General features: G+C 41.7%; 1 protein-coding gene and 1 long non-coding RNA gene across 3 annotated transcripts in view; one reads left to right on the forward strand and one right to left on the reverse strand.

The window, feature by feature from the left end:
• COLEC12 (collectin subfamily member 12) overlaps nt 1-17,258 on the reverse strand; it is a 194,961-nt gene that overhangs the window by 38,965 nt on the left and 138,738 nt on the right. Inside the window, exons 3-5 of one of the 2 annotated variants that reach the window (XM_058692556.1) lie at nt 10,599-10,721; nt 3,653-3,751; nt 1,393-2,439 (exon numbers count right to left, since the gene is read on the reverse strand). In XM_058692556.1, the coding sequence (XP_058548539.1) occupies nt 1,393-2,439; nt 3,653-3,751; nt 10,599-10,721 (1,269 nt within the window). The remainder of the gene's footprint in view (nt 1-1,392; nt 2,440-3,652; nt 3,752-10,598; nt 10,722-17,258) is intronic. The other variant, XM_058692557.1, reaches the window with a different exon arrangement.
• Nucleotides 7,769-17,258, forward strand: part of LOC131490315 (uncharacterized) — a 36,188-nt gene continuing 26,698 nt past the window's right edge. Inside the window, exon 1 of the long non-coding RNA XR_009251036.1 lies at nt 7,769-7,922. This is a non-coding gene — a long non-coding RNA (uncharacterized LOC131490315). The remainder of the gene's footprint in view (nt 7,923-17,258) is intronic.

A 17,258-nucleotide genomic window follows, 5' to 3' on the forward strand; every position in this document is an offset into this window, starting at 1 on the left:
TGATTTTTTTTTTTTTTTTTTTTAAGGTTTACTTATTTTTGAGAGAGCGAGCACGAGTGAGGGAGGGGCAGAGACAGAGTGAGACAGAGGATCAGAAATGGACTCCACACTGTCAGCAGAAAGCCTGATGCGGGGCTTGAAGTCTCGAACCGTGAGACTGTGACTTGAGCCAAAGTTGGATACTTAACCGACCAGCCGCCCAGGCGCCCCTGACCTTCTATTCATTTGAGCTACCTGAGGGCAGAGACCACCTGGGCTTCTCTGCATACCTCAGAGGGCTCAGCACAGCATCTTTCACATAGTACTTTCAACTTAAAACCTGTGAAGATAGTTTATGACTAAAAAATACTATTATTATATGGTTGCTGCAAATCTCAGAAGGAGACTTAATTTGAGCCAAATATTTTCAACTTACATGGATGACCTGGATGAAAGTAAAACTCAGATTTTATATGCAAGTCACATTCTTTCTCTCCTCTGTGGCCTTATGGTTACTGGGATGGCCATCCATCCATCTGCTCATGACACTTAGGAATAGGAATCTCTGAGGTGCCTGGGTGGCTCAGTTATTTAAGCATTTGACTCTTGATTTTGGGTCAGGTCATGATCTCATAGTTCATGAGATACAGTCCCGCATCAAGCTGTGCAATGATAGCACAGGGCCCGCTTGGGATTCTCTGCCCCTCCCCTGTCATGTTTGTGCGCACGCACACACAAACACACTCTCTCTCTCTCTAAAAATAAATAAACTTAAAAAAATTAGGAATCTCTGTGACCTAAAAAAATTAATCTTGCTTTCAAAGGAGCCCAATTTATAAAGACTTGAAAGAGCTAGGCACTGACAAAGTCCAAATTCAACAAATGTTTAATGGACTGTCTTTGACCACTGACCACAAGTTCATAGTTGAAACTCTTTTCAAGATGTGGAGCTTAATCTCCCCAGGTTGGACTTAGTGATTTATCAGATTATGGTGGAAGTGATGGTATGTGACTTCTGAGGCTAGGTCATAAAAGGCATGTGACTTCTCTTTGTGCTTTCTCTTGGATCACCTGCTCTGGAGGCAGCCAGCTGCCATATTGTGAGAATACTCAAGCAACTTCACGTTGTGAGGAACTGAGGCCTCCTGCCAAAAACCATGTACGTGAGTCATCTTGAAAGCAGATTCTCAGCCCCAGTTAAGGTTTTGAGATGACTGCAGCCCTTGCCAATATTTTGACATAACCTTATGAAAGATATTGAGTGAGAATCACCCAGCTAAGCCACTCCTGAATTCCTAACCTACAGAAATGGTGAGATAGCAAGTGTTTATTGTTTTAAGTTGCCAGCTTTTAGGGTCGTTTGTTATATAGCAATCAATAACTAACACAAATAAATTCGGAATTTTCACTTACCTTGTAGTATTGTAAAATTCTTGATGAGCTGACCATGCTTGGAGTCAACCAGCTTCATTTCTTCCATAATTACTGATAAGTTGGCTACTTCAGTATCTAACCTTGACCTCATCATGTCTTGTTGCATCCTGAGAGAAACAGAATCCAAACGGATGTTGGCCAGTGTGTTATTCAAGGAGGTCAGGTCATCTGTGTGTTTGGTCAGCGTATCTGTGCAAGTCGTCCTGACTTCATTCAGATTGCTGGTCAGCGTCCGCAGGTAGTGGGCAGTGTAACTGATGTTGCTAATGATGTTCACAATATCCGTCTCAAAGAGCTGGAAGCGTTCCTCCAACTGGCTGAACTTGATGGCTGTTCTGTTCTCAGCATCCTTGTGTACGTCCTGCAGGTCTTTCAGGTTCTGCTCATTGGCTTGTGAGGCTGTGGTGATGTTGTCCATCTGACCTGTGAATGAACTGAGCTGGCTGTTCATATCCTCCAGGGTGTCGTTGTTAGCTTTGGCCAAGGCAGAGTTATTGGCAGCCAGCGTCTGTAAACTCTGTACTTTCTCCTTCAGCCAATCAGTGTCCTTCTTGGCTTGAAGGAAAACCTGCTGCAGATTTTGGAAGTCGTTCTTGATTCGCTGGATGGCCTGGCTCGTGTCATCCACAGACCGCTGCAGATTAGTGATGAGGTTCCTCTGCTGCACCTGGGTCAGGTTCAGGTTGTTGAGGTTCATAATAACCACGTTATGAGAGTACATTTGGCTCTGCAGATTGCCCTGCAGCACGCTGGTGTCTTGCTGTAGATTGGTGACATAGCCATTATACGCTTGGAGGGTTTTGTTTACAGTGGTGATGAGGAAAGAGTTATTCTCCAAAGTTTCCTTCAGGTGACTCTGCCTGTCCACCAGCGCATCCCCACTTGCCTGTAACTTCTCCAGCGTGTCTTTGTTCTTGCTGGTTTTCTCTGTAATCTCACGAAGCTGCTGACGAAGATCCAGTATGTCTGATCTGAAGGTAGAGAGTTCTGAGTTGGTGCTTATAGCTTTCTTCCCAGTTTGGTCCCCTGGAATAAGACATGTTTTGTTACTTAGTGATATGAAGAAATGTTCACGTGAGGTCAAAGATCCCAAAGAGACTTAATTGGTATGCACTGCGTATTTCAGATATAAAATCTGTGATATATCCAGAATGGTCTACGTTAGTAAAACCCACGTGTCTATTAAAACTGGGTCCTGGAAAAGTGGAAAGGGTACTAACTTTGTTAAGTGCTTTTCTCAAAGAAGGAGGGGAATTCTACCAGATTCTAGAGCACTGGGCAGGGTGTCAAGAAGGCAATAAACTGTTTATTAAATTTACCATTAATTCCTTCCAAAAAAAATGGAAACAAAAATTCAAGGATAGAACTGGAATCTTTCATTTAAAAGAAATTAATTTTCATAATTCTTCAATGCAGTTTAGAATATTTCAAATAGGGATTGACTGGAAATTTTATAAAAGAGTTTTTATTAAAGTGTATTTGTGGTACTTTTTGATCAGGATTGGTCTTCAGAATTTTATAAGCATTTTTTTTTAATGTTTATTTATTTTTGAGAGAGAGGGAGAGACAGACAGAGAATGAGCAGGGGAGGGGCAGAGCGAGAGAGGGACACAGAATCCGAAGCAGGCTCCAGGCTCTGAGCTGTCGGCACAGAGCCCGATGCGGGGCTTGAACTCACGAGCTGTGAGGTCATGACCTGAGCTGAAGTAGGACACTTAACCGACTGAGCCACCCCGGCGCCCCAGTCTTCAGATTTTCAAATGCTTATTTATTTTTGAGAGAGAGAGAGAGAGAGAGAGAGAGAGAGCGTGCGCAAGTGAGCACAAGCAGGGGAGGAGCAGAGAGAGAGGGAAACAAAATCCAAAGCAGACTCCAGGCTCTTAGCTGTCAGCACAGAGCCTGACGTGGGCCCTGAACTCATGAACTGTGAGATCATGACCTGAGCTGATGTTGGATGCTTAGCTGACTGAGCCACCCAGGCGTGCCTGGTCTTTCAGGTTTTAACTGGCATATGGAGTAGTTTTTGGGGGTGGGGAGAATCCAACTCTAAGATTGCTCTTTAACTTTAAAACGTAGACGCCTTTAAATTAAATTGTGAGGAAAAACTCAACGCACAACACAAAAATTAATGTCCTTCTGGGTGGATGTGAGTTTATAGCAATGTCATTCTAAAGAGCTATGGTCTTTTAATGTAGAATTAGAGGATTTAGTTTAATGGGTCATTCTTGTTGCAGATTACCTAATTTTTTCAGGTCGCTTTCCACTGCTGTGAGCTTGTCATCATAGGTTTGGCGAGATGTCTCCATGCCACCTGTAACATTGTCCATTTTTTCTACAACTAAGATTTGGAAACTAAAGATTAGTACACACACCTGCTCATCATTTATTTTTCAGTTTCAACAAAAGACCATTTCATTACAGAATACAGGAAACAGATTGACACAAAAAGAGTATAAATGAAATCAAATATGAGGAATAAGCCATTCTCGTAGAAAAATAACTTGTCACAAAACCCAGTAATACTTTATTTGGTTGAGAACTGTATGTTCTTATGATTCTGTATTGCCTCAGATGTTCCAGACCTTGTTTGAAACTAATTTTTAATTTTTATGTATTATATAAGCTTTTGATCTGTATTATTTTCTACAGGAACTTCCATCCGTAGATCATGTACAAAATCTCATCATTCATCAGACTCCCTACTATTCCTGGAAGGTGGTAGCAAAGAACACCTAGCTTAATTCTATAAACAGTCTTCGTGAAAGGGAAAGTGTTTGCCGTTCTCTTTCAGGAGGCCTGAAAAATTTGGTTCTCCTTAGTGACAAGTGAATCTGTAGTTTATCAGTTCCCAAGGAGATGCCTAAGTAGGTTTCCAAACAATGATCTACGAAGACTTTTCCTTTTTTTTTTTTCTTAGCATTTTCTTGATTGTACCCGATAGGGAAAGAGTTAGTGATACAATGTTAAGTAAAAGCTTCTGTTCTCTTTGTTCTCAGAAGGCAGTCATTCTCTGTGGTTGTGAATATGGTTTCTTTCTAAAATATCTATTAAGAGTGTATTTCTCCAGAAGTGACTCCTGTGAGATCCAGCCTCCAGCAGCTTGAGATGCAGTCTTTCTTGGTATCAACGGCTTTCTGAAAATACGGACTTTATTTTTTTAAAGCATGAATATGTTTTGTATGTTAATTGTGAGGTAATGGAGCCAGTTTGTTTTTATTTATCAAGTGTCCCACCCATGCAAGACCGTGTGAGAAGATTCCCCTGGCTCCTATCAGGAAGCAGAAGTATGCTCCCATGTGTCTGTATGACCTAAACTGACCCAGCCCTGTGGTGCCTAGCACCTTCCCTGGAGAACCTTGCCATGCTGTCACTGTACCAAATACTTTCTCACCCAAGCCCTTCCATGTGTTCTTTCTACCTAGAATGTTCTTCCCTGGACTCTTCACCACCCTAAGCCCTACTTGCTCTTCAAGACTCAGCTCATTACTTCCTGTGGGAAATCTTTGCTGCCGGGCATCTTGCAGAATTCTTTTGGCAAGTAGTCCTTTCCCTACTGCAGGACTTCCTTCAATGTGTTATCATGGCTTGTTTACTATTAGATCCTTTAAGGCAGGAAAATGTGTATGCAGTTTTATCCGTACCTCTTAGTGTGTGGCACTTAGTGGGCATTCAACACATATTTGTTTATAATGCTATTTATTTAAATAAATGACAGTCTGCCTGCTGGCTACTGAGGCCTGTGAAAAACTGGCTAAGCTAGATAGAGGTCATGCAAACAAACATACAAACCAGACGCCCCAGGGAAGCCTCAACACTGGCAAGGAGTACAACATCCAGTTGAATGGTGACTGTTTCTTTGGTAAGTGACTATATAGACAAGAGAGGTACCGTTACAGTAATCTGTACCTTAGGATTGTTAGATAGGCATGCACATTCATAAATCCCTGAAACTGAACAAAATGTTTCATCTGCATTTAAGCAAAATTAAACTTTTAAAAAATAAAGTATAAAAGGTTTATGAGTTAAGATTCAGTTTTGATCCTCAAATCAAAACACATGCCTCAGTCTGTCCTCAAACCACACACAGGATTTTAAGTCCTGCCCTTTTTTCCCCCGGAAGCCGAAAAAACCTCTAAATATGCTGACAGGCAGTCATTTTTCTACCCTCTCTAATTTTTCTTCCATTTTAGTTTAAAAAAACACAGAACTTTCATGGACAGATAATTCAGGTTTGCGCAAAGGCAATGAATACATTTGTTACAAACAAATAACAAACCTGTTAGGTTTCTCTTCCGCTCAGCAAGGAAGCTATTTGCCCCGGCCACAAATGCTAATGAACTGCTTACATGCACTGGGGTGTGTGCGTCTGTGTTTAAAAATAGGATCTGGGTATAAAGCTGCAAACTTCAGGGCTGCAAAGCTGGCAGCTTGGTATTACATAAAAATACCCAGCTGATGGACATCCAGAACCAACACTTGCTGTAATAGCACACAGCATTTTCGTCAAGTTTTACTCTTATCAGCACAAGTTGTTAACCAGGAAAACAGTGGCAGAGCCATCCTCTCTTAGACTAGAAACTCAGTCTATCGATGCAGACCTCTGTCTGTAGATCCCTCTCCTGTGAGGAAAATGAACATGAAACAGAAGAGTTCCTAGCAGTCTGTTTTTTTCATGGGCTCCGCTTTACCAGAAACTGTTTAACAGAGAATTTTTCTTTAGAATATTGCTGCTTCAGATATTATACCTAAAGGGTCAGCCCTCTTCAAGTACCCAAAGCCTAATTCCCTTGGATAATCTGACAATAATCCCTTTTCTACAAAAGCATTTTGGTACCATCCCTTGGCCTGGACGATCAACCTCCTTCTCTCTTAATGCCACCCATCCTTCAGGGTCCACTCCAAGATGACCACCCCAACTATGCTCAGACTTCCCAGATGATCGGATTCCACACCACACCAATGATAACACCAATAACAGCCTCTCTTTATTGAGGGCCTACTCTTTGAGAGGTGCACTGTGCCATCACTGCAGTTAATCCTTAAAACTGCTATTTTACAGATGAAGAAATTGAGGCTCAGAGATGTTCAGCAGCTTGCCCAAAATTACACAGCTTGTAAATGACTAGGGGGCTGGCAGCCCAGGAGATCTAATTCCAAACCTCATCCTTTCTCTATAACTCCACAATGCTTCCTATTTACTATTTCTTTTTCCTAAATATGGTTTCCTCCCACAAGAGGCATAGCTCATGGTCCAGTCCCTGAGGAAAGGAACAGCAGCAAGGCACAGAGCTCCTGCTTGGTGCTCATGAGTGTCTGTCCCAGGCTGAATGGGGGATTGGGTGAGGGGAGATACCCCTGCATTGGTACCTGGGACTTCTGGGAATACCAGCTGCACTCCCCTGGAATGCAATAAAGACATTTCTACCTTGAAAACTATTTCAGGTTTCATTACAAACACATAGGAGATATGGTTGTATGGTGTTACCCTGGCTTCTAACGTAACCAACTCAGTGTGATTTGATGGACATAACTGCTAGGTTAGGAGAGCTTAGCAGCAGGGTAGACCTTCTGTGACTAGGAATGTTGAGTTATAGGAGATTCTTCTTGAGAAATATTCAGATTTCTGTCTTTCTTCTTTATCCTAATTACCTTAAGATGGATGACTGCTGGGAAGGACAACTGAGTACAGTTTCCCTGTTCAGGGAATGTTGTGGAGGAAACACAACTCATTGAAATTAAAAGATGGCTTCTGCCACGGAAGCTCCATGACTGAGGATAAAAAACCCAAGCAGAGAATGACCCAAGCTGAAACTGTCCAGGAACACGCTTTCTATAAAGTAGCTCATGAGTATTGTGGTCACAGCCACTGTACAGACCTGTGTGGGTGACTCAGCAGTTCCCTGACTTGTGCAGCAAATTCTCTAGAAGGAACTAAGTTATATCCCATCTTGTAGCTGTCTGAGTGACATAAAAGGAGAAGTGAAAACACAATTTTGAGAAAAACAGTATGGAGTTGCCTTTGCTAACTCTGATACATAAAGCAGTTTCTATTTTCTTTCCTTTCTAACTTCTCCTTCAGAGAAACATCTTCTTTGTCTGAATATTTCTTTTTCTTCCTTTCTTTTTTGCAATGGACAGAGTTTCTCTAGACTTCAAAGGGAGACATGGGAGGGGAGAACTAGGTCTTATCTTTCTGCTTCTTACAATGTGCGGTTACTAGAATCTTATTAGCAAGAAAGAAGAATCACTGTACAAGAGAAAACACACCTGGAAAATATCCACACTTTAGTCTATGAAGACTGTGTTTGGAAACCAAAACTGCATGTTGTATTATCTTATATTTCTAAGTAGATGCCTGAGAGATGGGGGCCCCTGAAGGAGGAAAAAGGGGCAAGACTATCATCTTGTGTCCACTTGTACTTGGTTCCCTCAACCTCTCTCCACTTCATCCTGGACAGATGACACCCACGGAGAAGGCCATGCTGATCTTCAGGATTTTAGGCTTACAGGTAGGGATCTGAGTGGTAGCAATGCCTTAAGTGCAGAATGGTTTTAGAGTCCCTGGGCACCACCTGATTGTCTTTACAGAAGTCAGCCCTGATCTACAATCCATCCATCCATCCATCCATCCATCCATCCATCCATTCTCTCATTAATTTATTCAGTAACTTCACTTGGTGCCTAATAAGTACCATGAGGCTAGACGCTAGATGGGAGATATAACAAACTAAAGATAGGAGTCTCTTGTCTTCATGGAACTTATAGTTTGGGTGGTAAGACAGACAAGCCCACTTGTCATAATGATACAGTATGACGGGGGCACCTAACTCAGCCTTCAGGGGGTTCTTGCAGGATGTATGTCTGAGTGAAACATGAAGGGAAAGAAGGTGTCATTTTAGGTAGAGAGCAGAGAAAAGGTGTTCCAGGCAAATGGACCAGCACACGCAAAACATGCCAGAGCTGAGAAGGGCTTTCAAATGTCATAAAAATGGAGGAAATATCTGTACTTTAAAAACAAAGAAAAAAAAACCCTCCTCTAAATTTGGATCTTTCTGTATCATTGTAAAGGCATCAAGATCCAGATCTTACTTCTTTGCAGTGGTAAGAATTACAAAATCCCATATGGTGGTATGCTCTTCAAACCTTTGTCATCTCTCTTTCAGTAGTAAATGTTTGCTTTCATGATATCACATAGTACTAAGCCCTAAAGGTACTTATTAAATGGCCATTTGCCAAGTTTCTCCTTTATCTGAGTTTGTTGGAAACAGTCCAGGAGAAGTGAGCAGTGACCTAAATAACTTGGTAAAGGAGGAGAGCCAGTCTGAATTACCTGGGACATAAAAGACCCTCCTTTTCCTCACTAGGATCCCTGCCTACTCCTTGTCCTGCCTTACCACAGTTTAATAACCTTTCTTAACACTTACTTTGTTAATACTAAGTTGGATTAGCTAATCACAAATGGATAAAATTACATGGTAATTTTCCAAATTTCCACTGCTCAAATTCATCAGTCAACACACTATAGGACACACATAATTTTCTCCGCGTGTGACCTCAGAGATGAGACTTCCAAGCCTCACCTATATTGAGTATTTTTAACATTTTGGGCATTCTAATGGCTATAGCTGTATAAATGCAGTTATGAAGAGGAAACACAGAAATATGGCCACTATCTAGTAGGACTAGATGGACAGGTGGTTCAATGACATCATCTTTGCTCATCTCAATCACCTTGAAAAATGGCATTATTGGGGCGCCTGGGTGGCGCAGTCGGTTAAGCGTCCGACTTCAGCCAGGTCACGACCTCGCGGTCCGTGAGTTCGAGCCCCGCGTCGGGCTCTGGGCTGATGGCTCGGAGCCTGGAGCCTGTTTCCGATTCTGTGTCTCCCTCTCTCTCTGCCCCTCCCCCGTTCATGCTCTGTCTCTCTCTGTCCCAAAAATAAATAAAAAAGCGTTGAAAAAAAAATTAAAAAAAAAAAAAAAGAAAAAGAAAAATGGCATTATTAATTGCCATTTTAAGAAACAGTAAACTCAAAGAAGTTATGCTTCATACCCAGGTTACACAACCATGCAGAGGACTTAGCATGATGCCTAGAATATCAACAAGCACTTAATAAACATTAATTGTATTACAAACAGCAGAATCAAGAATGAACTTGACCATCTGGCTCCAAAGCCCATTCTCATTTCAACACATTGGGTTTCCTCAGGAAGCTTCTAGACACTGGGAGAGAGGAGACAGAAGTTACAGGTTGGGGGGAATTCACTTTGAATCTTTCTCTCCCCAAGGGGAGTAAATCTATGAACCAAGAACCCGTGGGAATTCTCCACTGTTAATCTGTCAGTTCTGAGGGAAGGCAGCCGAGATGACTGCTGAGTGAAGGTTTTGAAGATTAGCAGACCCCACATCTGCCTCTTGCTAAAACCAGATGACATGCCTGTCTCACATATCTTTGATGGAAAGGCTTCTATGGCAGTTTTCTGTAAAAAGGTTTATGTAGCTTGTGATTCTGAATCATGACACCTTTTACCTGCAGTATCTAGAATGGGTGTGGTGGTGATGGTGGTGAACCCGCTTTGTTTGCAAGTCTGAGGCAATAATTCTCCACTGACCTGAAACCAGACACATTGAAAGAATACCTAACATCCTATAAAGTATTGTTGAGGTGGCAGTGCTCCCTCTGTGTTTAACTTCTGCAGGGCAATATTTTTATGGAGCTATATAAACAACAGTGGTCACAGTAAATGTGCTGAAGAGGAAAAAAGGGAACTGGCTGCCCAGTCCCTGAGTAAAGTAAGTCGTATCTCTGGAGACTGTGTTTGGCTTACCCTGTGTCGGTACAATTTTCCTGTGTGCTGACTCAGGGTTTCCATAGCACCTCTTAGAGAGAAGATGAAAAAAGAGGGTGGAACTAGAAACAGGTAGGAAAATGCAACAGTGAGAAAAATTTTTATAAGTCATAGAGGACCTTTCTTATTGTTAAAATGAGTCAAAAGGACTCTGATCCCACAGCTACAAAAGGATCAAGACACAAAGTTTATCATGTTGCTTACTTGTGCATTTGAGCTGAATTAATGAAATACTTCATACTTGCAAATAGGGGTATCTTTTTTTTTTTTTTTTTCATGTTTAAAGTCACAAAGAGAAACCTGCCATTTGGAAGGAAAAAGGAAAGAGTACTTACCTTTGTATCCCAAAATGGCTACTGTGATTGTTAGCAAGGCACACAAAATGTATAATAATATGATAGAAAACTTCAGTGCCCAGTTATTTTTACATTTGGTACACTGCGTTCCTTCCTGGATACCTGTAAGAGAAGTCAAATTTTAGTAATAGTAACCAGAGATCTCATTTTGAAAACTATCTTTCTGCATGTTGCTTCAAACACTATGATCAGGAATAATTTTTCTAGGGTGCCTGGTTGGCTCAGTTGGTTAAGCATCCAACTCGTGATCTCAGCTTAGGTCTTGATCTCAGGATCTTGAGTTGAGTTCAAGCCCTGGGTTGGGCTCCATGCTGGGTATGGAGCCTACTTTAAAAAAAAAAAAGTAATTTTTCCACATGCCTTACTACAGGATGAGTGGTATTTTTTTTAAGTTTATTTATTTTGAGAGAGAGAGAGAGAGACAGAGAGAGACAGAGAGAGAGAGAGAACGCGCGCACGCAGGGGAGGGGCAGAGAGAGAGAATCCCAAGCACACTCTGCACTGGCAGTGCAGAGCCCAACATGGGGCTTGAACTCATAACCCGCATGATCGTAAAAGTTCATGACCTGAGCCGAAACCAAGAGTTGGATGCTTAACTGACTGAGCCACCCAGGCACCCCAGAATGAATGGTATTTTAAAATTAAACATACCACTTTAGCAACACAAAGACTTTGAATAATGCCATTATGTTGTAATTTAATGTTGTTGTATTTAATGATGATTGGGCATTTGCATATAACTTTGTCTCAGAATAATTTCAGATCAAATTCCATAATTATAATAAAAATCTCTACATGACAAAAAATAATTATAATTTCAATAAAAATCTCTACATGACAGAAGATTTTAAACACCCAAATCTACTTGTTTCAGCTATTATTGGACCTATCACAATTCAAACACACCAATCAAAAAAACTGTGGCCTGTCCCTTAATGTTTGTTCTGTGGTATACTCGAGCTAGTTCCTACTGGCTTTACAAGAGTCAGCTGTTAAGTGTGTGGGAATCTGGGTAGCTGGTTGTTAAACTGTTGGTAGCTTGAAGTCGGCCCTGGAGGGAGTGTTTACACCATGGAAGTTAGCAACCACCATAAACTGTGACAGGCATTCATCCCCCCCACCCTCCCGACACCGAACTGGTTTACTATGCCACTGGCTATAATGCACTATAACCTGCAGCAGAAAATATAGGTAACTTCATGATTAAAATGCTCAATATATAACTATTGTTGTACATTATATGTATACAGAAAACAGATACCCTTATTTACGTTATCACAGTGACTTGAATAACGACTAGAAAACTAGAAAAACCAGACGTTTTTGATGAAAGGAGGTAAATTTTTACTGCTTACAGTTCAACTTTTTGAAAAGCATTCTAGTCTCAGTGGTAAACCACCATCACTTCTGCAAGTGACTCCAGAAACTAACCTATAAAAAGGGAACTTTCCATTAAATTGATTAGAATCACAGAAGACAAAAACGGTGGACATTTAAATGTGAAAATCACATTGTAAGAAATATCGGGAGATTCCTTGTTTTCCTATGTGTGTCTTACTAATAGTGTCCCACAGGAGCAACAGCACATAAAGTACTGATCTCCTATAATTGTGCTCAATAACTTTTGATGGGTAAGTCGTGAGGATTAAGCTGCAGCCAAAGCTCCCCCCTTCTGGTTTGCAATTTTACGCATAGTGCCCTTCTTCAGTGAAAAGAGTTCTTCAGCTGTGTTTAATGCAAAATGATGAGAGAAACAGCATAGAACAATGACTCCATTTTAACTTTCAGGGTTTAACCAATCCCTCTGGTGTTCTGTGCTACAGCCCCAAGAGGAGGGGGTTCAATCCATCTGTTCCATGACTTAGAGTGGTGATTCTCAAGCTCTAGGGTACATCGGAGTCGTCAAAATACAGCCTTTCTAATTCGGGAGGCCTGAGAAGGTGCCTGAGAATTTGGATTTCTAACAAGTTCCCAGGGGATGCTGACACTGCTAGTCTGGCCACCTGCTTTACAACGGTGCTTCTCAAACTATAAAGTGCTTACAAAACACACTGTCAAATGCAGATTCTGATTTAGCAGGTCTGAAGTAGGAGCTAGGATTCTGCATTTCTAACAAGGTCTAGAAGATGCTTAGTTGGAGACACACATTATGAGGAGCTAAGGTTTACTGAGAAGATGATGATGCCGGATCAACCTTTGGGTAGCCAATCCCTTGAAGGTGAAGCTGTAAAGTCAGACTCAATGGTCAAACAGACCTAGAGAAAATCAACTTCTTTGTTATCAGTTTTCCTATTTCTTTCACTCTGTTTCCTTTTCATCCTCCTTCTTTAATTGCCACCTGTATGTCTCCGCACCACCTCTCCTGTCCAAAACTATCTTCACCAAACCAGATCTTCACCAAACCAGATCTCTAACTTCCACCAATGTCCGTACTTCCATCCAACCTAAATAGTACCACTATCTGAGTCCCTCACTCAAAGACACACTCAAGTCTTCTTTTGTACTTATTCTTTAATTCACTCAGTTGCCAGGCTCTGTGAATCCTCCCTGGGGATATTTTTATCACTATTATCTCATCTATAGTTTCTTGCTGTTCATTTACTGCCTACACTGTACCAGGTTCTGAGCTAGGTACTTTCCACACAGCACCTTTATTTGTAATCACCCTTCAAGGAGGCATGGCAGTGAGAGCTGAAATGACATCCCATAGACATCACAGCCAGGATTCAAACCTGGGTCTGCCCAACTTCAAATGCCATGATCTCACTTTGCCATGGTGACTCTCTCTAGTCATCCCTTCATCTCGATTTCACTGGCCCTTCATCTCAGTGGGAGCTTCTACTTCCATTCCCACTGGAATCCGGCCTCACCCTGTACTCAGATGCTGTTGTCCTCATGACAATGCCAAAGAGAAAAAAACAAAAACACTTCACTAGCTCATCCTTGAATAAAGGATGAACGAACACACACACACACACACACACACACACACACCCATCAGCTCTTAGATTCTCTACAATTTGGCAGCTTAAAACAAAACAAAGAGCCCTTACATCAGTCAGAATGAAAATATTTTTGGAATTGGGAGAGGGGGGAAGTGTAAATAGACCCACAAATATGCCACATCTCATGTTCAGAAACCATAAACTTGCTTTGGTGGCAACTGTAAACACAGAAAGATGATAGACACAGCAATGCTGGACCAACCTCCCTTGGAAAGACTGGATGACATTTTTATGACTGATGGGGGAGGGGGTTCATTCCTTTTGGATTTTAGGACTGTTGTGGGTGAGCTCTTTATGTCTCTCCAGGGCTATTTCTTGCATTCCATTAGCAGAGCCTCAGAAGAGTTGGTCACCAGAGAGGTTAGGATAGATAACAGAATCTAGGGCGAGGAAGTTGCTTAGGGGTCATCTGGTCAAGTGTCATTGTGTTATTGATGGGGAAAGTGAGGCCAGCGAGGTAAAGCAAATCAGGAGCCACGCGTCCTCACTCTCAGGGAAAGGGTCTTTCCCTCCCATTCTGGCCATGTGTGCTAGGACTGTGTTTACCACCGGACATCTTGTGCATGTGGTATTCATGCAGACCTGCTCCCAGACCGCTGTCACTGGTTCATATTCTGAAGAGTAGGGTCATTTCCTCGTGATGTGCCTTTCTCCCTGCTGGCCTAATCAAGCATTTAATCAATATCAGATGGCACCGCCTGGCCTCCCTTTCCACTTGACACACTTTCTGTGTCTTGTTTTTTCTCTCCCCAGAGACTTATTTTTAATAAGAATTCTGTTTTATCTTTCCCTCTCTGCCCTCTGCTGGGAGGACACCTGGCCAAACATACAGATGCCTACTACAAAGAGATCCTGCTGGCTCACGTAGCTGGGGGACCCCTCCTCCTTGAACCTAGATGGTCACAAAAAACATTCGAGAGAGATATCCCCCTGTTACCAGCCTTTGTACTGTTTGTTTTCTCAGCATTACTTTCCAGAGACTGGGGACTTTGTTCCTGTTGGAGGGGCTGGGGGTGGAAGGAAGGGCAAGGGAATCAGTCTGCAGAGCGCTGGAGATAAGGCATTCTAGTTCAGGAAGTGAAGCAGTTTTGCCCCTGTACCACCAGGACACTCAGCGGATCAAAAAACCTGGCCCAAATAGCACATTTGTGATTCAGCAGGCCACAGACAGAACGTGCCTGAAGGATCCATGCTTTTCTGTTGGTTATCCCTCTTAAACTAGCTCCCACTGAACTTGATTCTTGGCTCATGTTTTAAATGTGTTTTCCAGGGTCCTAGTCTTTCTTATGCAAAAGTAAGTTTGGGGGCCCAGTGAAGTCAGAATCACTCCCAGTTAAGTCCTTGGGTATCGCACGGAAGTTCAGAATAGACTGACAATATGATCCCCAGGGCCCAAACTCAAAGTTCCTTGTGTTGCCCTGTTTCCAATAACACATGTTTAAAGTAAGAAGGATGGGGTGCGGGTGGGGCTGCTGATCAGGGGGCTGGCGGTTAGCTGGTTGGAGAGAATAACTGCAACACTGCAGGAATGACAGTGCAAAGGGCCAGAATTCTCCAGCAGAGAATTCCTTTCTGCTGTGGTTCTCCATAAAGAGCCCTCCCAAGTGCTGCGGTCCAGGCTCCAATCCAGTCTGTTTTCCCAATCTGTTTGGAGAACAAAAGGGCCTCCTTCATTTACTATCATACTTTTCTGACATCACAAGGATGGCTTGTCTTTTGAAACAGACTTGTGCTGATCAATGTCCTTCCTTGTCAGGTGAAGAAGCCTGGCACTGTGGGCAAGTGTGGAGTACTCCTGGTCTGTCCTAATTATCACAAGTGTCTATAAAAGCTCTGTGGTGTTGTCATAAAAATCATATTACCAGAGAGGAGCTTCAAAAAGCTGGTGGGTTGCAAAATCCAGAAAACCACAGGTTTTGATCCCAGATTTGCAGTGACCTTTTCATGTGGTTTTTTTATAGTTATTAATCTACCGCCTGGTGGCATATATTCCCATAAGCCCATGAGAATGATTTGGCTCTAACAGTAAAACTGATGATTCAAATAAACTCCTACAATTAAAATGCCCTCAAAAACAACAAAACAGTAAGAGTTAACATCCTGGTTAGTTATTTGGATATTATGCAATATCATTAGAACAAAAGTTAAATACATGAAACACTTTACACCACAAATAATTAGTTTTTTTGCTTATTATAAAGGCCATTTACTAAATGGTGGAATATGGATTTAGTTAGCAAAAATTTTTTTTTTATTAATGAGTAATTTAGTTCCCCAAATATAAATCCCAGCCCTGGACACCTTATTATGCCAAGTTTCCTAAACCGTGTGGAGAATCATGAAAACGGAAGCAGGACAAGACTTGGGAATGAAATAACTTTCCGCACAAAATAAATGAAGCCTTACAGCATTTCTGCATTCATAAAAGTATATTCAAACCAGGAAAATTATTTAGAGGAGAGTTTTAGGAGTTTGAAATCTTCAGTACTCCTGAGCTTATATTAATATTCTGCACATTTAACAAGGGTATAGTTTTTTTCATTAAAACAATATATATATATATATATATATGTTTATATATATAATTGTTTTAATATATATATATGTTTATATATATAATTGTTTTAATATATATATGTTTATATATATATATTTATATATATATGGCAGTCAGTTCTGGTTTGGGTTTAATGTTTTAAAAAAGAGTATGTGTTATTTGTTTAAAATTTATCATTAGTGCCCTGCCTACTAAAAAAGAACTGCTGTAGGAAAAAGCCAGATGTAATGAGCCACTCAGAGTATATAGTGTCTGCCAGAATATATACTGTCTCGACAGAACACCATTATTTTCTCTTTGTGGCTTTTAAAATAAGAAATCCTTTATTATATGAACCGTACACAAATGCTTTCGATTCTGAGGAACGGAATCCGGGCTCATCAGGGAGCTCAACCATCACATCTCCTGCATTTGTCCCTCCTCGCTGGCCCCCCTCCTCTTGGCTCCAGTCCTGTTCATTTTATCCTATGGACACAGAGTGAGCTGTCAACAATCCTGTTGATACATTTCAGCAGCCCTGACAACTTCATTATCTGGCACTACCAAACAATGTCCTTCTGTGATTAGGCACTGAATCTTTTCATGAAAAGGACTTATGAAAATGCAGCTCCAGCTCAGGCCATCAGAGTCTGTTGTATAACTGAGCCAGACACATACACTGCACAGGTATCTGGAGGAAGGCCACTGAACATTTGTTTAGTGGGTGAGAGTCTGCCGTTGCTGCTAAGGCAAAGAGGCACTGCTGAGGACGGCTGCTCTTCCTGAGGCCCTGATATGTGCCAGGCACCCTCTCCTGGTTACTTACGATCCCTTTCACAATTCTGCAAGGTAGGAATTCTGACCCTAATGTTACAGAGTTTGGGAAAGTGGGCATCAAAGAGGTTGACTATCCAAGCCAGTGAGCAGCTGAGCTGCGAGCTGAACCCATAGTTATCATATGCTGCTTCTCCAAGCTCACTGACTTCCAGAAGTGGAAAGCAAAACAAAGTGAGATTAAGGATGCCTAACAAGATAAACTGTAGAAAACTGACAGGTTAGACTCCTAGAAGCACTCTGTCAAAATAAAGCGGTGTAGAA

The sequence above is a fragment of the Neofelis nebulosa genome, chromosome 11 (genome assembly GCF_028018385.1).
Source record: "Neofelis nebulosa isolate mNeoNeb1 chromosome 11, mNeoNeb1.pri, whole genome shotgun sequence".
Lineage (NCBI taxonomy): Eukaryota > Metazoa > Chordata > Mammalia > Carnivora > Felidae > Neofelis > Neofelis nebulosa.